General features: G+C 46.5%; 1 protein-coding gene across 1 annotated transcript; it reads left to right on the top strand.

The window, feature by feature from the left end:
* Positions 1-9,220: 9,220 nt before the first annotated feature.
* LOC123055375 (1-deoxy-D-xylulose-5-phosphate synthase 1, chloroplastic) lies at positions 9,221-13,463 on the top strand. Its single transcript, XM_044479370.1, has 8 exons — positions 9,221-9,579; positions 9,770-10,069; positions 10,235-10,385; positions 10,488-10,759; positions 11,567-11,840; positions 11,977-12,566; positions 12,653-12,937; positions 13,064-13,463. The coding sequence occupies exons 1-8, from the start codon at positions 9,475-9,477 to the stop codon at positions 13,223-13,225; spliced, it is 2,139 nt and encodes a 712-aa protein (XP_044335305.1). The 5' UTR covers positions 9,221-9,474; the 3' UTR covers positions 13,226-13,463.
* The last annotated feature ends 8,895 nt before the right edge of the window (positions 13,464-22,358 follow it).

Below are 22,358 nucleotides of genomic sequence, written 5' to 3'. Positions count from 1 at the left end.
TATCTGTGAATTGATCCTACGCAACCGTGGTTCCGACCATGATTGTTCTTCTTTGATTCCATTTCTCGGACAAGTTAAACAATTGTCTTCTATGGATCAATACACCAGTCCAACCTTTACTTTGATCTTGTGTCGAGTATTACCCCCCTGGTATCCCGAGATTATCATGGAACTGCATAACTTCTTATGAGTTCTTCATCAAGTGTTAACTTCCCACTATTTCCAATTTTTCACGGGCTCTGAGTTATTATACACTCAAAACACCGATAACTGAACCGAGTCCGCTCTACGGTTCGACAACTCTTCAGTAAGCTTCTATAAGTACGAGTTTGTACCCGATCACGCCATTCCTAGCCTGTTTGGCTATATCATTGTCGTGACGATCCTAACGGTGCTACCTGGTCCTTATTCTCGGAGCACCAATTTTCGACGATGAACTAACCTTACGTCGATCCTCATCGTCATATCATTTCGCCTTGAACAACAAGCTTGGTTTCGAGTTTGTGTCGTACCCTTGGTTCCAATAACCTTTCACTTCATCATTGTTTGACTTGATGTCATCGTCGATCGATTACATCTTCGTGAAATCTCTCGACAAATGTGTCGTGATCATCATCATCATTCCGAGCTCTTCCAGGAATTCAATTGAATTCATGATGGGTAATACCATCCTTGCCCCTCGATGATTCCTGTTCTCATCGACCACTTTATTGCCTTCCGTTCAACACAACTTGTTCGTGTTTTGTGTAAACCTTGAGATCACTGCTACCCAGCAGTTGATCTTCCTTACCTCGGAAGTATTACCATCTCTTTTTGTCAAGAATGTGGTGAGAATTTCACCGCCTCTTAATAATTCTTGATATCATAATACTTCTTGCCATCTTCGTTCATTCCTTGGTCCCCGTATTGTTTTCAACCGGAATACCGACAATGGAGCGATGGCGTGTGAATTCAAAACTTCTAACAACCCTATTGCTTTGAAGTGAATGGGCGATAGTTCATTCTAAGTCCTTCGCTAATTGAATCACCATTCTAACATTGGTCGTGCAACCCAACCCGTACTTCGGGCGCACCCTTCAACCAATGTTTAATTGTGTATGTTTTCCTCGAGCATACTTCCTTATATCATTTGATCTGACAATGTTATCTCCTTGTTCACCTAATGGTGGAAATCCATCTTTTGGGAATATCGGTGAATTGTCGTTGAGTTCACCAGACGCCTCCTTGTCCTCTCCTTGGTTTAATGGTGAACTATTGCTTCAGAAACCCGCTCCCATAGTTCATTTCCCGAGAAGCTTGCAATGCCATTTCAACGATTTGTGTTGCGCCTTTTCTTCTCAGACATCCTGAATCTCAGGTATCCTGACACCAATCGGATCTGAATCTCGGTCAGATATGATGGTTGGGACACCTTTCCAAGAGTTATGATGTTGATCCTTTGATGACCCGCTAACATGATGTCATGCCTAGCACCCCCCCCCCGGCTGGAGGACCTATCAATATAGATTCCTTTTCAGCAAGGTTATCCATTCATCCATGAGGAAATTGTAAGACTTATTCTACAAGTTATTCCAGATGGATCCTTCGTGATTCCAAAGTCTGATCTTCACCTGAAGGCCATGCCAATGCTGTCTCGAAGCATGTCTGCGATACTCTGATTTTCAACAAGAACATCCGAAGCCCAATGCTAAATGTTTCTTGCTCAAATATCCGAACACCGTTGTATGGGTAATGTCATGAAATTTCTCTCCCCTTACCTAAAGGGTTTTCTACATTATATCCTGTCATGGATATCATGCTCTGCTTATCCTTGGGAAGGATATACCCCCGAAATATGTGTTTAAACACATTTTTCCTTTCCATTGTTCTGTTTAACCTAATGATCACATTTTCCTTTCCATGGGTCTGTTTGACCCTTCTTGTGACCTATATAATCTAAGCAGTGATAATCCCCTGCTTAGGTAAGCACCTCGTTGTACCACTCTGTAAGTAAGACCCTATTACTATTGTTGATGACATTCCAGTAACCACCGATGGACGAGAACCTTGCCTATTGGTCCGCCTCGTTCAACGAGCAGGAAAATGGTTCTCTTCGTCCCTCGCCCTTGGTACCTATGTTGTTGCCGACATGACCCTCAGACTCTCCTCTAACATGCCTTGCTTACATGATCGTGCAAGATGTCACCAACCTTCTACTTTTAACCACATGGTGGGCCCATAACCCACAGTTTCACAGGATCGAAACCTGACTCTCCTGTACACCCCCTGTTCCCAAAGTTATTCCTCACGCTTGACTTTGTATGTAATTCACGGGCCACTTGCCTGTAGATCTATTCTGGTATCGGACGCAATACTTATACCCGTTGCTCTGAACCCTTTCGCACCCTGCTTCAGGCAATGAACGATTGCCTATCCGCTTGAAACTTCTTATCGCCCTGTCTTACTTTGCTCTCGATGTGTGTCGTTTGTTCAACTCGCGAGATACTCATAAGTTCATTCTGGGGATACCCCCAGATGATTTTCACTTATAACATCCTTGCATTGTAGAGCTACCCCTTACCTATTCGTAAGTACGATGGAGTTCACGAAGAAATGGTGGCGAGTTTATCATGATGCATCGGAATAAAGGATTGAAGACATCAACGAAAGGAACTAACTTCGTCGAGAAGATCCGTTAGAATATCGTAACCAGAACTTTCCCCTTACTTCCCTCTTAAATCTCGGGACGAGATTTCTTGTAGTGGAGGAGAATTGTGACGCCCGGGTAATTAAGCTACAGTAATCCCCACTAATGATGCCACGTCACCTTTGTCACTGTAGTTAATCTCGGGTTAGTTCAAAAACCGGTTCGAATTTCAAATTCAAAATCAAGTCAAGAATAAACGTTTTCAAAATAAAAACAAAAATGTTCGGTGGACGCCAAATATTACAAAGGTAATTATGGTGCAACAAACCCCTTTTTATAAAAAGCCTAAATACTTTTAGATGAATTTAAACAGAAAAGAAATAATAAAAGAAAATAAAAAAAAGGAAAAACAAAACAGAAAAGCTAAAACCTAAGACTATAAAAAAAGAGAAACCCCCCTGGGCCGTGGCCCAACTGGGCCAACCCCCAGGCCCAGCCGGCCGGCCCGCTACCTCCCCTCCATAACCCCCCACCAGGGAGGAAACCCTAGCCCAAACACCCACACCCCCGAAAATATCTCACCCCTCCCCTCTCTCCCCCGATTGGATCGGGATCGAGAGGAGGAGGACCCCAACGCAGCCCCGTCGTCCTCGTCTCCTCCTCGCCTCGACGCCGCGCGGGACGCCTCCGCCACGGCCACCTCGTCGACGCCCGTGGTCCCCGCCGACATCGCCGTTGCCGCCCGTGGATCTCGCGCCCCGCCGTCGTGCTTCAACGCCGGATCTGCCGCCTCGCGTCCCCATCCTCATCCCCGACCGGCCTCCTCGACCACCCCTCGCCCCTCCACCCCGGCGCCCGACGCCGGCGCCCAGAGCTTCCTGGCCGGACCACGTCAACGGCCTGCTTCCTCTCCGTCACGCAGTCTCCGACCTCTTCCCCGAACACCGTTGCCCCGTTCCCTACTCCCCCTGTGAGCCGCCATCCGTCCTCCTCTCTCCCCCTCTGCCTCGATGTGGCCACCACATCCCGGTGCGCTCGCCGCGCCCGGGCACCTCCAGCCACGCCCAACGCACGCGCCCGGGCACCGCGGCCCTTCCCGGTGCGCTCACCGCGTCCTGCCGCTCCACCCACGCGCCCGTCGCCCAAGCACCCGCTTCGGCTGCCGCCGTCCGGCGACGGCCCCTGCTACCCCGGCCTGACCTCGCCCCTTCCCCCCGTCGGTGCCGTGCCCGCCGGTGCCCTTCTGGGTGCCGCGGCGCTCGCTCCTGGGCTGCACAGCCCCAGGCCTTGTGCCACTGACCGGGGGGCCCCATGCCCCTGTTAAAAAAAACGAACGAAATTGAAAAATAGAAATAATTATTTAATTAATTAGTAATTTGATTAATTAATTAATTTGCTTAGTTAACTACCTAATTAACTTTGATTAATTAGCCTAATGAACATATTTAGTCTAATTAAACCTGCTTAGTTAAACTAGTCTATGACGATGGGCCCCATTGCCCTGTTTGACCAGTCAACGTTGACCCAGTCAACAGCTGACTAGACTGTTGACTTTGACTCTGACCCCACCTGTCATACACTATGGCTGGCACTGCACTTTGTGACAATAGTTTTACTGATTAAATTTTGGAGTTAAATAAATCAATATAATCATATAAAACTTTGGAAATTCATATAAAATAATCCGTAACTCGGATGAAAATACTTTCTACATGAAAGTTGCTCAGAACGACGAGACGATTCCGGATACGCAGTCCGTTCGTCCGCCACACCCCTCTAACCTATCGAACCCGCAACTTTCCCCCTCCGGCTCCTCTGCCCGAAAACACGAAACACCGGGAATACTTTCCCGGATGTTTTCCCCCCTTCACCGGTATCACCTACTACCGCGTTAGGGCACACCGAACACCGCGTATTGCCTTGTTATATTTTGTGATGCTTTGTTTGCTCTGTATTCATTATTTCTTCCCCCTCTTCTCTCCGGTAGACTACGAGACCGACGCTGATGCCACCGAGTACGACTACGTCACCGACGACCCCTCCTTGTCTGAGCAACCAGGCAAGCCCCCCCTTTGATCACCAGATATCGCCTATTCTCCTCTATACTGCTTGCATTAGAGTAGTGTAGCATGTTACTGCTTTCGTTAATCCTATTCTGATGCATAGCCTGACATTGTCGCTACATCTGTTGATACCTTACCTGCAATCCTAAATGCTTAGTATAGGATGCTAGTTTATCATCATTGGCCCTACATTCTTGTCAGTCTGCCTTGCTATACTATCGGGCCGTGATCACTTGGGAGGTGATCACGGGTATATACTATACATACATACATACTATACAGATGGTGACTAAAGACGGGTCAGCTCATTGAGTACCCGCAAGCGATTCTGACGAGGGGGCTGAAAGGACAGGTGGCTCCATCCAGGTAGTGGTGGGCCTGAGTTCCCGACGGCCCCCGACTGTTACTTTGTGGCGGAGCGACAGGGCAGGTTGAGACCACCTAGGAGACAGGTGGGCCTGGCCCTGTTCGGCGTTCGCGGATACTTAACACGCTTAACGAGATCTTGGTATTTGATCTGAGTCGGCTACGAGCCTATACGCACTAACCATCTACGTGGGAGTAGTTATGGGTATCCCGACGTCGTGGTATCAGCCGAAGCACTTCAGACGTCAGCGACGGAGCGGCGCGCGCCGAATTGGACTGGAACGCCACTAGGCTAGGTCTGCTTTCGGCCGCCCACGCAACGTGCAGGTGTGCTCAGGGCGATGGGCCCAGACCCCTGCGCGCTTAGGTTTAGACCGGCGTGCTGGCCTCTCTGTTTTGCCTAGGTGGGGCTGCGACGTGTTGATCTTCCGAGGCCGGGCATGACCCAGGAAAGTGTGTCCGGCCAAATGGGATCGAGCGTGTTGGGCTATGTGGTGCACCCCTGCAGGGAAGTTAATCTATTCGAATAGCCGTGATCTTCGGTAACAGGACGACTTGGAGTTGTACCTTGACCTTATGACAACTAGAACCGGATACTTAATAAAACACACCCTTCCAAGTTCCACAGACAACCCGGTGATCGCTTTTCCGCAGGGCGACGAGGAGAGGATTGCCGGGTAGGATTATGCTATGCGATGCTACTGGAGGTGCTACTTGGAGTTGCTATTGGAGATTCTACTTGGAGATGCTACTTGGAGGACTTCAATCTACTCTCTTCTACATGCTGCAAGACGGAGGCTGCCAGAAGCGTAGTCTTCGATAGGACTAGCTATCCCCCTCTTATTCTGGCATTCTGCAGTTCAGTCCACTGATATGGCCTCCCTACACATATACCCATGCATATGTTGTGTAGTTCCTTGCTTGCGAGTACTTTGGATGAGTACTCACGGTTGCTTTCTCCCCCCTTTTTCCCCTTTTCCTTTCTTTCTGGTTGTCGCAACCAGATGCTGGAGCCCTGGAGCCAGACGCCACCGTCGACGACGACCCCTACTACACCGGAGGTGCCTACTACTACGTGCAGCCCGCTGACGACGACCTGGAGTAGTTTAGGAGGATCCCTGGCAGGAGGCCTGCGCCTCTTTCGATCTGTATCCCAGTTTGTGCTAGCCATCTTATGGCAACTTGTTTAACTTATGTCTGTACTCAGATATTGTTGCTTCCGCTGACTCGTCTATGATCGAGCACTTGTATTCGAGCCCTCGAGGCCCCTGGCTTGTATTATGATGCTTGTATGACTTATTTTATTTGTAGAGTTGTGTTGTGTTATCTTCCCGTGAGTCCCTGATCTTGATCGTACACATTTGCATGCATGATTAGTGTACGATTGAATCGGGGGCGTCACAGGATGAAAACTCTCACTGGGACTGAGTCAAGCTGATCTAAGCACTTTCCATACTTTGGTATCACCGCCTGAAACCATTCAAAGAGTTCGATCGAATTTCAGTTTACGACATAAGGTTGGCAAGTTCTCTTCGGTGGGACTAAAGGGCCAACTCGATGGAACTAAAAAGCTAGGGTTTAGGCCATGGCTATGTCAAGTGTATCTTGATGAGTCCGGATGGATGTGTTACGGTGGGACCGATATGGACTTTAGGTTTTTTTCGTTGGAGCAATATCTCTAAGCACTTGAGCAGTTAGACCATCATCAGAACGTGATCCCCTTTTAATAGTATTGGCTTTCCTATGTACTCGATGTGATCTTGGATCACTTAACCAGAAAATGTAGAGTCTTGAATCTTTGCTAACACATGTCCTTTGCATTTTGAGGGGTCCACATTCACATCCCATTACCATACTTATATTGAACTTTCCTGAAATATTCTTTGAGTAGGCATTAGTTCAATGATGTATATGCTATTATGAATTAGCCAAATCACCCGGGGATTAGTTACACTTTCAGATGATGTATGTTATAATTAATTTGCATGGCCTGCATATCATGGTAGAGCATGATGGCCGGAGCCATATGATTGTTACTTTTATGGCCCGTGTGTCAAATTACATGTAATGCATTTTATTTATTGCCTATAGAGATAGTGATATTGTTCGTTGCAAATACATGGTGGTGACAAATTTTGGGGTGGTGGACCCCGACGCAAAAGCCATACGCAAAGGAGTTCTCTAGTGAAGAAAATTTCAAGAAACGGGCTAAGACAGAAAAGTTCCTCCACATTAGCAAAAATAGTTTGCCACGATAGTGATTTCTGCTGCCACGACAACAAGTTTCGGTAGCTTTTTCTAGTTGTTATGATGCGGCCTAGGATGGAACCGACAAGGGGTTCTTAACCCGACCCACCAGGCTGGGAGTCAACGTGGTGAGAGGCCCCTTAGCTGAACCCCATTAGTAGCCCTTCAACTGTTCTTCAAGCTGGAAGCACCTCGGCTTGCCTGAATAGTTGATCTACTTCGGTCCCCAGTCTTGAAACTGGTTCAACGAAAGCATCCCCTTGCAGTCAAGCTTTAACGCTGGACTACATCCGAGGTGACCAATACCACCTCGGCTTCTTACAAGTGTCAAAAGAACTTGGTCGAGCTATACACTGGAAAAGATTTCCCGCACAGCTAGCCTGCTAGCGCGAAGTATTCTCGTGCACCATCATGATGCTTATCCGGCTTTGTTCTAACAACCTAGATCGGTATTATCCACGGCCTGGCCACATGGCATTTGATACGTCTCAAATGTATCTATAATTTTTTATTGTTTCATGTTATTACATTATCATTTTATGTACTTTTTGTATCAATTCATATTATTTTTCAGACTAACCTATTAATTTAGTGCCCACTGGACATTCACAGGAATTTTTTAGGATTCCAGTCTATAGGATTATTTTCTAAGGAAGTACTTTGGATTGTGGGATTGGGCTCACATCAATTCCTATGCCCTCCATTCCATAGGAATCTCAACATGAGCTCAAACCTCATTTTGTTTTTTCCTTTGAGAAGTCCAATGCGTTTCCACTTTATCTCTCTCGACTCTCTCTTATGAATCCTCTAATTTTTCTTGTCTGTTTTTCCTGTGCATCATCCAAAGATATCTCTTACAAAATTCTCAGTGTTTTGAAATCCTATTGGAATTCACACCACATGGCATCTCAATTTTGTGCAAAAATACTAGACTTACAAACAAATACGGGGTTTTACAGATTGTTTTCATCTACTGAGCAATCATAAACTTGCCTCTCCCCCTCCCCTTTCTAATTTTTAGGGGGTGGGCCGGCTCCATCAACTATTGACCAATCACAAACACACAAGTTAATCCCTCCTTATAAAACCCTGTAAGTTACCGTATGTGTAGCATTGCCGCAATTTTGTGTCTTTTGTTCCTACATTCTGAATTTTCTTCAATTAAAAGAAGCCCTAACATTCCCATAGAATTCAGTACAAAGGAATCCCTAGAAAAAGTCTTCCGATGTGATTCAATACTATGAATTAAACAATCAGCGTAGAAAAAAATTCTAAGTATTCCCATCCTCCAATTTCTTTATGAAAATCCTTTGAATCAAAGCGGCCCTGAAAGCCAAAGAAACTAGGCTAGCGCTACCGGCAAGGCTCACAACGACACAACAAAACTAGCAGTATCATTCCAGTAGGGCGAGCTGAATTTTGCCAGTGACACTCTCTAAACAAGGGGCGGCCACGAGCAACCAAGGCTCATCATTAGTGGGCTTTCACAACTGTAGGGCGGCCATGAATTTGCCAGTGGCACACTCTCTCATAATGTGGGAAACACTACAAATGGAGGTGAAGCACCAAAAGTTGTGAAAAGCCCATCATTTCCTGCGCCCCTTCTTCTCTATTTTCTTCTCCGTAATTGAGATGTTCCCAGCGTTAGCTCCTATCCCATTATCTTCTCGTGATACTACGCCGAGCTGGTCCAATGGGATTCCGGATAGGTAGGCACCCATTCCGCTGCCCGGCCCCTCCCTCTCTCTCTCTCTCTCTCTCTCCCGTGCAGCCAGCGACGGACGAAAAAGCGAGCACCCAGACCCAGAGGCTCAGGCGCGCACGGCCGAACGAATACCAGCCACACGCCGATGCGCCGGGCAATGGCCTCGGTGGTCATCCTTACAGCCTATCGCCATCCGACCTCACCTCACCCCCATCCATCGCCCCTCGCCACCACTATAGAACGCGCCGGGGCACACCCCCAGTCCCGGGCACGGAGCACCTCACCTCGTCACTCTCCGCTCCACTTCCCCTCCCGGATCCCCACCCATATTCCGCATAGTGTGTCAGCCCGCCACTTGCTCGCGGCTCTTGGACGCGCTTGGGACGCTCATTTTTGGATTCACCCGCTTCCTCCCAAGCAGAGGATAGGGGGGAGTTGAGCCGTTGCAGTCTTGAGAAGGAGGAACAATGGCGCTCTCGTCGACCTTCTCCCTCCCGCGGGGCTTCCTCGGCGTGCTGCCTCAGGAGCACCATTTCGCTCCCGCCGTCGAGCTCCAGGCCAGGCCGCTCAAGGTTAGTAGCCAGCATACGCCTCCTCTGCTCTTCTCTCGCCATGGCCGATTCTTCTCTGTTCTTGTTCTTGTCGGTTCGAGTAATTCGATGGCCGCTAGGTAGCTAGTGCTCTGTTCCTGCTCGTCTTCTTTGCAAACCGTAACCGTTGCTGCTGTCGCCATGGCCAATGCTGTATCGATTTGGCGAGCAGGCGCCGAGGAGGAGGACATCCGGCATTTCTGCGTCGCTGTCGGAGAGGGAAGCAGAGTACCACTCGCAGCGGCCGCCGACGCCGCTACTGGACACCGTCAACTACCCCATCCACATGAAGAACCTGTCCCTCAAGGAGCTGCAGCAGCTCTCTGACGAGCTGCGCTCCGACGTCATCTTCCACGTCTCCAAGACCGGCGGCCACCTCGGGTCCAGCCTGGGCGTCGTCGAGCTCACCGTCGCGCTGCACTACGTCTTCAACACCCCGCAGGACAAGCTCCTCTGGGACGTCGGCCACCAGGTAATTAAGCAAAGCTCGACAAATTAACAATGCACACCTGGCCCGCCCGGCGATCCGCCGGCGTGGCCCCGGATTGGGGTAACGTGCCCGCGCCATGTGAGGTGCTGCGCAGCTCGGAGACCGGCCCGACTGATGGACCGTGCCGTTTTTGTTTATTCGATGCAGTCGTACCCGCACAAGATTCTGACGGGGCGGCGCGATAAGATGCCGACGATGCGGCAGACCAACGGGCTGTCCGGCTTCGTCAAGCGCTCCGAGAGCGAGTACGACAGCTTCGGCACTGGCCACAGCTCCACCACCATCTCCGCCGCCCTCGGTAACTAACCACCTCTGCATCTGATTATGAAGCACTTAATCTTCTCGTGAAAAATCTGCGGTGAACGGACGTGGTAATCGAGCGTGTGCGCGTGGTTCTCAGGGATGGCCGTCGGGAGGGACCTCAAGGGCGCCAAGAACAACGTGGTGGCGGTGATCGGGGACGGGGCCATGACGGCCGGGCAGGCGTACGAGGCGATGAACAACGCCGGGTACCTCGACTCGGACATGATCGTCATCCTCAACGACAACAAGCAGGTGTCGCTGCCGACGGCGACGCTGGACGGGCCGGCGCCGCCCGTGGGCGCGCTCAGCGGCGCCCTCAGCAAGCTGCAGTCCAGCCGGCCGCTCAGGGAGCTGAGGGAGGTGGCCAAGGTACAGCCTCACAAAATGCACCTCCTACACTCCCACACTCCATAGATAGTACGGCAAAAGCCACGTTGACTTGAAAGCAGTGGCGTGAATCAAATTCCAACTTGCTGCATGATAGGTTTGTAAAAAAAGGAAAAATAGCAAGTCGTGTGCGCATGTTTCAACTAAAAACTACAAACAAATTTGAAACAGTGGATGAAATGACAGCAAATCAGCATCACAGCAACAGTTTTTTTAAAATCGAACCAAACGTGTCAGTGTCGCCGTGGGAGCACGCCTCCGAGTTTTAAATCTTAAATTTTTGTATGGTACATGCCAAAATCGTAGCTGTTTTCTTCCAGATGCAACGCACGCATACTCTATCAGTGCCAGGTGTAGTGCATGGCTCTAGCTATGCATCCACCAGAAATGGCGATGTAACCTAGAGTAGCATATCTAGTGCTGCCCACTAGCGTTTTTGTCTTCAACAAAAGAGCTCACTTAAGGGAAGGGAGTATCATAACAAGCGATGTGGCTTATAATTTTAAAAACAAGTGACGTGGCGCAAGCACAATCTGACAGGAAGGACATAGGTGTATTTCTTTTCTAATCCTCCTGGATTTGAGTCGAATGAGTAGTTTATCTTCACTTCAAATCTGATCACTTGACAGCTCAAATTGATAATGTTGCTGGGCTGTCTGGGCTGGTCATATTCCTTTTGTAAATAAACTAGGCGGCCCTAACTAACCGGCATTACATTGCTGGGCCGGGCGGAAGGAAAAGGGCCCAGATATTCGACTGATTTTCGCGCGTGTTTTGTATGCTCATCAGGGAGTGACGAAGCAGATCGGCGGGTCGGTGCACGAGATCGCGGCCAAGGTGGACGAGTACGCCCGCGGCATGATCAGCGGCTCCGGGTCGTCGCTCTTCGAGGAGCTCGGGCTCTACTACATCGGCCCCGTCGACGGCCACAACATCGACGACCTCATCACCATCCTCCGGGAGGTCAAGGGCACCAAGACCACCGGCCCCGTGCTCATCCACGTCATCACCGAGAAAGGCCGCGGCTACCCCTACGCCGAGCGAGCCTCCGACAAGTACCACGGTAGATAACATACATGAATCATCAAGCACCACCGCGTCTTTCTTGCATTTCATGGATGAATCGTTCATATGCACTATCATACATAGGGGAGTGTAATTAGCTGTTAATTGTTGTGTGTGATCGATCCATGGCGCAGGCGTGGCCAAGTTCGATCCGGCGACGGGGAAGCAGTTCAAGGTCCCGGCGAAGACGCTGTCCTACACCAACTACTTCGCGGAGGCGCTGATAGCCGAGGCGGAGCAGGACAGCAAGATCGTGGCCATCCACGCGGCCATGGGGGGCGGCACGGGGCTCAACTACTTCCTCCGCCGCTTCCCCAACCGGTGCTTCGACGTCGGGATCGCGGAGCAGCACGCCGTGACCTTCGCGGCCGGCCTGGCCTGCGAGGGGCTCAAGCCCTTTTGCGCCATCTACTCCTCGTTCCTGCAGAGAGGCTACGACCAGGTGGTGCACGACGTGGACCTCCAGAAGCTCCCGGTGAGGTTTGCCATGGACAGGGCGGGGCTGGTCGGCGCCGACGGGCCCACCCACTGCGGGGCCTTCGACGTGGCCTTCATGGCGTGCCTGCCCAACATGGTCGTCATGGCCCCGTCCGACGAGGCCGAGCTGCTGAACATGGTGGCCACCGCCGCGGCCATCGACGACCGCCCCTCCTGCTTCCGCTATCCGAGGGGCAACGGCATCGGCGTCCCGTTGCCGGAGAACTACAAAGGCACCGCCATCGAGGTGCGTTTCGATCTCGAGCTCATAACTCCGAGAGCAGATTAGAGACTGTGTACGCGACTGACGACTGATCTACGCATGTTCGGCAGGTCGGCAAAGGCAGGATCATGATCGAGGGCGAGAGGGTGGCGCTGCTGGGGTACGGGTCGGCGGTGCAGTACTGCATGGCCGCCTCGTCCATCGTGGCGCGGCACGGCCTCAGGGTCACCGTCGCCGACGCCAGGTTCTGCAAGCCGTTGGACCACGCCCTCATCAGGAGCCTCGCCAAGTCCCACGAGGTGATCATCACCGTCGAGGAAGGCTCCATCGGCGGCTTCGGCTCACACGTGGCTCAGTTCATGGCCCTGGATGGCCTTCTCGACGGCAAACTTAAGGTAATCGATTGATCGAAGCAACATTGTCAATTTTTCAGACAGACTGACGGACAGAGACTCAGAGAGTCAGAGACCAACACTGACGGCGTGAGTGACTGATGATGAATTTTTCTTTGGGTTGTGCAGTGGCGGCCGGTGGTACTCCCCGACAAGTACATCGACCATGGATCGCCGGCCGATCAGCTGGTGGAGGCCGGGCTGACGCCGTCGCACATCGCCGCGACGGTGTTCAACATCCTGGGGCAGGCGAGAGAGGCCCTCGCCATCATGACGGTGCAGAATGCCTAGAGCCGCCGGTGTGCTGCCTCCTATAGAGAACCTTGTACATTTTGGTCGTTAGCTGATTCAGAAAGATTAGTCCGCGTCAGAAAATTAAATGATCCTCATCAGGGGAAACATGGTAGTTTTCGTTCTTTGGTGCACTGACGTTGATGTACATGGTTAATTTTTCTTGGAGTGGACACATACGTTGTCTTTGTATCTGTGAAATATGTTTATAAGAGCATCTACAATCGGACTTAGTAAATCCGGCCCCTCAAACGCGCGCAGACGCCGCAGACGCGCGACCAGACACGTCCGCTGGCACTGACCGATCACACCTCATGCTTGATGCTATGCATCCGAATACCTAATATTTCATCCTTTAGATCCATACGAATCATAAAGGAAGTTCCTATGTACTACATACATCAAGCTAGCCTAAACTAAACTTCGTGGTCGGAGATGTGCACTACATCCGTGCCGGGTGCTGGGTAGTTGGACGCGTCGCAGGGCTTCGGCTCCTCCTCCTCATCCATATACGCAAGCGTCTCGTCGATGCCTACGGCGTTCTCCACCTCCACCTCCTGCAAATGACAGTGTTTGGCCTCCGACGCCGATTCTGATCGGAGGGAATCGAGTATCGCCTGCTGCTCCGCATGCAGATCCGCGGCCCCAGCGTCCCCCACGTCCTCGTCCTTCTCCCCCCCCCCCACCCCCCTCCTCCTCCTCCCTAAGATCCACCGCATCCGGAGGTAGCCCCGCAGCGATCCGAGCTTCGCACATTTCACGGATCTGCTCAAGGAGCTGCAGCCCGTGCTCCGGCGTTAGATAGGGTAGTTCCTTACCCGACGGCATGGGGGCATGGCTTCTACTGGTGGCAGACGATGAGTGGAAAGTGGCGGCAGCGGAGGACGGGAGGGAAAAAATGTGGATGTGTATGGTTTCGGTGCGAGTGGTCGGCTTAAGTAGTCGGCCTAGGGCGATGGAGGAGATGAGCTTTGGACCGCCGGGCTTCTGGACAATTTCGCGTAGGATCCCAATGTTAGTCCGACGTGGCGGATGCGCCCGATCGCGCTCGGGCCTTCCTATATCCGTCTCATATTTGGGTTGGATATGAGGGGTGCCGGCCAGCTTAGGCGTTCAAAGCCTGTTTGAAGCACCCGTCTAGGTTACATTTCTTTTACCGGTCACTAACCGGACTGTCCGCCCGGGCGTTTGAGGCAGGTTTGAAGCACCCTGCTGTAGATGCTCTAACAAAGACACAAGATGTGTCCAACTTTAAATTAATAAAGCCCACAAACCAGACATCATCCAACAGGTACTAATACAAACAAGCATGAAATAGAACAATGAAGAAGCTCAGGACCGAGTTCGAAAGGGCATCAAACCCCGATAGAGGGCGCATGCCCGAAACATAACCTCAAAAGACCATCACCAAAATCAGTAAACCTGCTGCAGTGTGTGTGTGTGAAGCAAGGAGCCTCCCACGTCGATTTCCATTAAAGCAACCGCCGACGCTTATACAAAGTATCAACATAAAAAGAAGAAGAAAAAAACCCCGAAAACAGGGCACTACAGACTGCGGTGCAGAGGGGGGGGGGGGTGCACACCTAGCAACTCCCAAGCCCAGCGCAATACAAAACAGTTTTGCTACCACACGCAGGTGGAATTGCATATCACATACTTGAAACATAACAACAAACTACAAAAGCTCTAGAATCACATTAATCTCATGCTTGATCATCCACCTATTCTTCTCCCGGCCGGAGTCTCTATGCCTTCGACTAAAGATCTCCTGCACAACCTCCCTGATCCGCAGTGCCTCATCTTCACTTGCATTTCTGTCTTGGGTTCCGTGCAGAATTTTCCATGAGTTCAACAAAGAGTAAACTTGGAAAACTATAGAGGTGGGATATCAGGATAATTTTTTATATCAAAACAGCCATATTTCTAGTCTTCCAAATAGTCCAGTAAATGGTAGTCCCTCCAATCAAGACCAGCCTCCTGTTTTTCGTGGGGAAGGATCTGATACATCCACCCAGCATATTAGAAATCCCCTCAGGAGGTCTGGTGAGATCAAAGGTGTTACTCCCTCCGTTCCAAAATAGATGACTTTACTTTGTACTAACTTTAGTATAAAGTTGGGTCATTTATTATGGAACGGAGCGAGTAGATAATAACGAGAATAAAACGAGATAAAGAGACACGGATTTTTACGTGAAAACCCTTGCGGGAGAAAATCACAGACGCACGAAGGCGCAATCACTATGATGGAGGAGTATTACAAGCACGAGACGACAGACCGTCTTAGGTGCGACTACATGGGGTATATATGAGGGCAATACATGAGAGTCATTGGAGGACAAGTAAACGAGTTGTACTCGTACGCGTCGGTACCAACGCAAAAGGCCCACACCGCATGTACTACGTCTAGTCCAATACGGTAGAATTTGGATCACAATTTAACAATCTCCACCTTGAGCCAAATTCCCTCCAGTAGTCGAAGAAAGTGAATAACTCCATCCAAATCAGCATAAACACCTTGTGCGTCAAAGTCCATAGGACTAGTGAGAAATACCAACTAAGCCTGAGCAAAGATCAAACTTATTGGTCGGAACTGGCTTTGTCATCATATCAGCAGGATTATCATAAGTACTTATCTTGCATACCTTCAGATTGCCTTCAGCAACAACATCTCGAATATAATGAAATCTGACATCAATGTGTTTTGTCCTCTCATGATACATTGGATTCTTTGTAAGATATATGGCACTTTGACTGTCAGAAAATATGGTAGGGCAAGATGAATCTCCACAAAGCTCAGTGTATAAACCTTTCAACCAGATAGCTTCTTTGCATGCCTCAGAAATAGCCATATACTCGGCATCAGTAGTGGAACAAGCCACAATAGACTGCAAAGTTGCTCTCGAACTCACAGCACAACCACCAATGATGAAAACATAACCCGTGAGTGATCTTCTCTTATCCAAATCACCAGCAAAATCAGAATCAACAAAACCAACAAGTCCATCTCTTGTTTTCCCAAACTGTAAATAAGCATTAGAAGTACCACACAGGTATCTGAAAATCCACTGAGCTGCTTTCCAATGCTCTTTTCCAGGATTAGCCATGTATCTACTGACAACACTCAATGCATAAGATAAATCCGGACGAGAACAAACCATGGCATACATAAGTGAACCAACTGCACTCGAATATGGAACTCTAGACATGTACTCAATATTTGCATCTGACTTAGGACATAAGGCTGATGATAATTTGAAGTGTGCAACTAATGGAGTACTTTCTTTATCAATATACCCCTTCTGACTTAGATATACTTTTCCAGACGGTCTATCTCTGGATATTTCCATGCCAAGTATTTTCTTTGCTGCACCCAAATCCTTCATCTCAAATTCATTACTAAATTGCTTCTTTATTTCATCAATATCTGACATACTCTTTGCAGCAATTAGCATATCATCAACATAAAGGAGCAAATAAATAGTTGAACCTTTGATAGTTTTCAAATAAACACAACTATCATAATAAGACCTTTTGAAACCTTGAGAGAGCATAAAGGTGTCAAATCTCTTGTACCACTGTCTAGGGGATTGCTTCAATCCATAAAAAGATATCTTTAACTTACAGACAAACTTTTCTTTTCCAGGAATAACAAAATCTTCAGGTTGTTCCATATAAATATCCTCTTCTAATTCACCATGTAAAAATGCAGTTTTAACATCCAATTGTTCAAGCTCAAGATCATGCATGGCAACAATACTGAGTAAAGTGCAAATAGAGCTATGCTTCACAACAGGAGAAAATACTTTGTTATAGTCAATACCTGGAATCTGACTGTAACCTGTACCAACTAACCTTGCTTTATTTCTTGTCTCATCATTAGGAGAAACACCTTCTTTCCTCTTGAAACCCCACTTGCAACGAATAGGTTTCTTCTCTCTAGATAATTTTACTAAATCCCAAGTGCCATTCTTTTCAAGTGATTCCATCTCATCATGCATAGCAGTGATGTCTACTACACAACCTTCTTCTTGTAGAAGTTGTTGGGCCTCCAAGTGCAGAGGTTTATAGGACAGTAGCAAATTTCCCTCAAGTGGATGACCTAAGGTTTATCAAACCGTAGGAGGCGTAGGATGAAGATGGTCTCTCTCAAGCAACCCTGCAACCAAATAACAAAGAGTCTCTTGTGTCTCCAACACACCCAATACAATGGTAAATTGTATAGGTGCACTAGTTCGGCGAAGGGATGGTGATACAAGTGGTATATGGATAGTAGATAATGGTTTTTGTAATCTGAAAATATAAAAATAGCAAGGTAACTAATGATAAAAGTGAGCATAAACGATATCACCAAAACATACATCAAGTGAATCACGTGATATCCCATTGTCACCACAGATACGCACAGCAAGACATACATCAAGAGTTCTCAAATCTTTAAAGACTCAATCCGATGAGATAACTCCAAAGGGGAAACTCAATTCATTACAAGAAAATAGAGGGGGGAAGAAACATCATAGGATCCAAATATAATAGCAAAGCTCACGATACATCAAGATCGTATCACCTCAAGAACACGAGAGAGAGAGAGAGAGAGAGATCAGACACATAGCTACTGGTACATACCCTCAGCCCCAAGGGAGAACTACTCCCTCCTCGTCATGGAGAGCACCGGGATGATAAAGATGGTCATCGGAGAGGGATTCCCCCTCCGGCAGGGTGCCAGAACGGGTCTAGATTGGCTTTCGGTGGCTATGGAGGCTTCTGGCGACGGAACTCCCGATCTATTGTGATCCCCGATGTTTTTAGGGTATATGGAGATATATAGGCGGAAGAAGTACGTCAGGGGAGGCACGAGGGTGGAGGGCGCGCCCAGGGGGTGGGCGCGCCCCCTACCTCGTGGCCTCCTCGAAGCTTCCCTTACATGCACTTCAAGTCTTCTGGACTTCTTTCCTTCCAAAAATGAGTTCCGTGAAGTTTCAGGTCAATTGGACTCCATTTGATTTTCCTTTTCTTCGAAACCCTAAAACAAGGTAAAACATAAACTGGCACTGGGCTCTGGGTTAATAGGTTAGTCCCAAAAATCATATAAAATAGCATATAAATGCATATAAAACATCCAAGGTTGATAATGTAATAGCATGGAACAATCAAAAATTATAGATACGTTGGAGACGTATCAGCATCCCCAAGCTTAATTCCTGCTCGTCCTCGAGTAGGTAAATGATAAAAACAGAATTTTTGATGTGGAATGCTACCTAACATATTTCTCTAAGTAATTCTCTTCATTTTGGCATGAATGTTCAGATCCATAGGATACAAGACAAAAGTTTAATATTCACATAAAAAATAATACTTCAAGCATACTAACAAAGCAATCATGTCTTCTCAAAATAACATGGTCAAAGAAAGCTATCCCTACAAAATCATATAGTCTGGCTATGCTCCATCTTCACCACACAAAATATTTAAATCATGCACAACCCCGATGACAAGCCAAGCAATTGTTTCATACTTTTGATGTTCTCAAACTTTTTCAATCTTCACGCAATACATGAGCGTGAGCCATGGATATAGCACTATAGGTGGAATAGAAGAGTCGTTGTGGAGAAGACAAAAATGAGAAGATAGTCTCACATCAACTAGGCGTATCAACGGGCTATGGAGATGCCCATCAATAGATATCAATGTGAGTGAGTAGGGATTGCCATGCAACCGATGCACTAGAGCTATAAATGTATGAAAGTTCAACAAAACAAACTAGTGGGTGTGCATCCAACTCGCTTGCTCACGAAGACCTAGGGCATTTTGAGGAAGCCCATCATTGGAATATACAAGCCAAGTTCTATAATGAAAGATTCCCACTAGTATATGGAAGTGACAACATAGGAGACTCTCTATCATGAAGATTATGGTGCTACTTTGAAGCACAAGTGTGGTAAAAGGATAGTAGCATTGCCCCTTCTCTCTTTTTCTCTCATCATTTTTTTTATTTGGGCCTTCTCTTTTTTTGGCCTCTTTTTTTCTCTTTTTTTATTTGGGCTTCTTTGGCCTCTTTTATTTATTTATTTTTTGTCCGCAGTCTCATCCCGACTTGTGGGGGAATCATGGTCTCCATCATCCTTTCCTCACTGGGACAATGCTCTAATAATGATGATCATCACACTTCTTTTTACTTACAACTCAATACTTAGAACAAAATATGACTCTATATGAATGCCTCTGGCGGTGTACCGGGATGTGCAATGACTCATGATTGACATGTATGAAAGAATTATGAACGGTAGCCTTGCCACAAATATGATGTCAACTACATGATCATGCATAGCAATATGACAATGATGAAGCGTGTCATAATAAACGGAACGGTGGAAAGTTGCATGGCAATATATCTCGGAATGGCTATGGAAATGCCATGATAGGTAGGTATGGTGGCTGTTTTGAGGAAGCTATATGGTGGGTTTATGGTACCGGCGAAAGTTGTGCGGTACTAGAGAGGCTAGCAATGGTGGAAGGGTGAGAGTGTGTCTAATCCATGGACTCAACATTAGTCATAAAGAACTCACATACTTATTGCAAAAATCTATTAGTTATCGAAACAAAGTACTACGTGCATGCTCCTAGGGGGATAGATTGGTAGGAAAAGACCATCGCTCGTCCCCGACCGCCACTCATAAGGAAGACAATCAATAAATAAATCATGCTCCGACTTCATCACATAACGGTTCACCATACGTGCATGCTACGGGAATGACAAATTTTAACACAAGTATTTCTCAAATTCAAAACTACTCAACTAGCATGACTCTAATATCGCCATCTCCATATCTCAAAACAATTATCAAGTATCAAACTTCTCATAGTATTCAATGCACTTTATATGATAGTTTTTATTATATCCCTCATGGATGCCTATCATATTAGGACTAAATTCATAACCAAAGCAAATTACCATGTTGTTTAGGACTCAAAATAATATAAGTGAAGCATGAGAGCTCATCTATTTCTACAAAATAAAACTACCACCACGCTCTAAAAGATATAAGTGAAGTAATAGAGCAAATGACAAACTACTCCGAAAGATATAAGTGAAGATCAATGAGTAGTCAGATAATTATGCAACTATGTGAAGACTCTCTAACATTTAATAATTTCAGATCTTGGTATTTTATTCAAACAGAAAGCAAAGCAAAATAAAATGACATTCTAAGAATGGCAAACATCATGTGAAGAAGCAAAAACTTAGGATCAACCGAAACTAACCGATAGTTGTTGAAGAAGAAAGGTGGGATGCCAGCTGGGGCATCCCCAAGCTTAGACGCTTGAGACCTCTTGAAATATTATCTTGAGATGCCTTGGGCATCCCCAAGCTTGAGCTTTTGTATCTCCTTAATTCCTATCATATCACGGTCTCCCTAAATCTCAAAAGCTTCATCCACACAAAAGTCAACAAGGACTCGTGAGATAAGTTAGTATAAACCATTGCATAAACCTTATCATACTCTACTGTAGAAAATCACTAAAATTATTATTAAACATTGCATACTAAATTCCTCTGCATATTTAATAGTCCTATCCTCAAATAGAATCATTAAAGAAGCAAATATATGCAAACAATGCAAACATAACAGCAATCTGCATAAACAGTACAGTCTGTAAAGAGTGCATCAACATCCATACTTCCCTAGCTCCAAAAAATTATTAAAGAAAATTCCAAATGTAGTAAATTTATCAAAGCTTAATATGCAAAAGGTTTCAACATTTTATCACATTCTGATTTTTCTAGGAAATTATTGCAACAACGGTAAACTTTCTGTTTTCAAACAGCAATATGTGGACTTCTAACATAGGCATAGTAAAGGCTATCAATGCCACTTTTATTGAAATAAAAGATGAAAAACATTGTTCTAAATAACAGCAAGAAAATCTTAACAAAATAAATTGACGCTCCAAGCAAAACACATATCATGTGGTGAATAAAAATATAGCCGCAAGTAAAGTTACCGATGAATGAAGACGAAAGAGGGGATGCCTTCCGGGGCATCCCCAAGCTTAGACTTTTGGTTGTCCTTGAATATTACCTTGGGGTGCTTTGGGAATCCCCAAGATTAGGCTCTTGCCACTCCTTATTCCATAATCCATCAAATCTTTATCCAAAACTTGAAAACTTCACTACACAAAACTTAACAGAAAACTCGTAAGCTCCGTTAGTATAAGAAAGCAAATCACCATCATAAGGTACTGTAATGAACTCATTCTAAATTCATATTGGTGTTAAACCTACTGTATTTCAACTTCTCTATGGTTTATAAACTCTTTTACTAGCCATAGATTCATCAAAATAAGTAAACAACACATGAAAAACAGAATCTGTCAAAAACAGAACAGTCTGTAGTAATCTGGATCAAACGTATACTTCTGGAACTCATAAAATTCTCAAATAAATTGCTGGACCTGAGGAATTTATCTATTAATAATATGCAAAAATAATTAACTAAATATCACTTTCTAAATAAAAATTGCAGCAATTCTCATGAGCGCTAAAGTTTCTGTTTTTTACAGCATGATCACCAAGACTTTCCCCAAATCTTCCCAACGGTTCTACTTGGCACAAACACTAATTAAAAGCATAAAACCACGTCTAAACAGAGGCTAGATGAATTATTTATTACTAAACAGGAGCAAAAAGCAAGGAACAAAAATAAAGTTGGGTTGCCTCCCAACAAGCGCTATCGTTTAACGCCCCTAGCTAGGCATGATGATTTTAATGATGCTCACATAAAGGATAAGAATTGTAACATAAAGAGAGCATCAAGAAGAATATGACTAGAAAATTTAAGCCTAACCCACTTCCTATGCATAGGGATCTTGTGAGCAAACAACTTATGGGAACAATAATCAACTAGCATAGGAGGGCGAAACAAGCATAACTTCAAAAAATTAAGCACATAGAGAGGAAACTTGATATTATTGCAATTCCTACAAGCATATATTCCTCCCTAATAATAATTTTCAGTAGCATCATGAATAAATTCAACAATATAAAAATCACATAAAGCATTCTTTTCATGGTCTACAAGCATAGAAATTTTATTACTCTTCACATAAGCAAATTTCTTCTGATGAATAGTAGTGG

Source organism: Triticum aestivum, chromosome 1A (assembly GCF_018294505.1).
Source record: "Triticum aestivum cultivar Chinese Spring chromosome 1A, IWGSC CS RefSeq v2.1, whole genome shotgun sequence".
NCBI classification, from domain to species: Eukaryota; Viridiplantae; Streptophyta; class Magnoliopsida; order Poales; family Poaceae; genus Triticum; species Triticum aestivum.
This window is presented reverse-complemented; position numbering and strand designations above follow the sequence as displayed.

Excerpts from the sequence above, each read along its gene's own strand:
- LOC123055375 (XM_044479370.1), top strand. The coding sequence starts at position 9,475 with ATGGCGCTCTCGTCGACCTTCTCCCTCCCGCGGGGCTTCCTCGGCGTG. Across the intron at positions 10,070-10,234 it reads TCTGGGACGTCGGCCACCAG|TCGTACCCGCACAAGATTCT; the intron begins GTAATTAAGCAA and ends TATTCGATGCAG. Across the intron at positions 12,938-13,063 it reads TTCTCGACGGCAAACTTAAG|TGGCGGCCGGTGGTACTCCC; the intron begins GTAATCGATTGA and ends TGGGTTGTGCAG.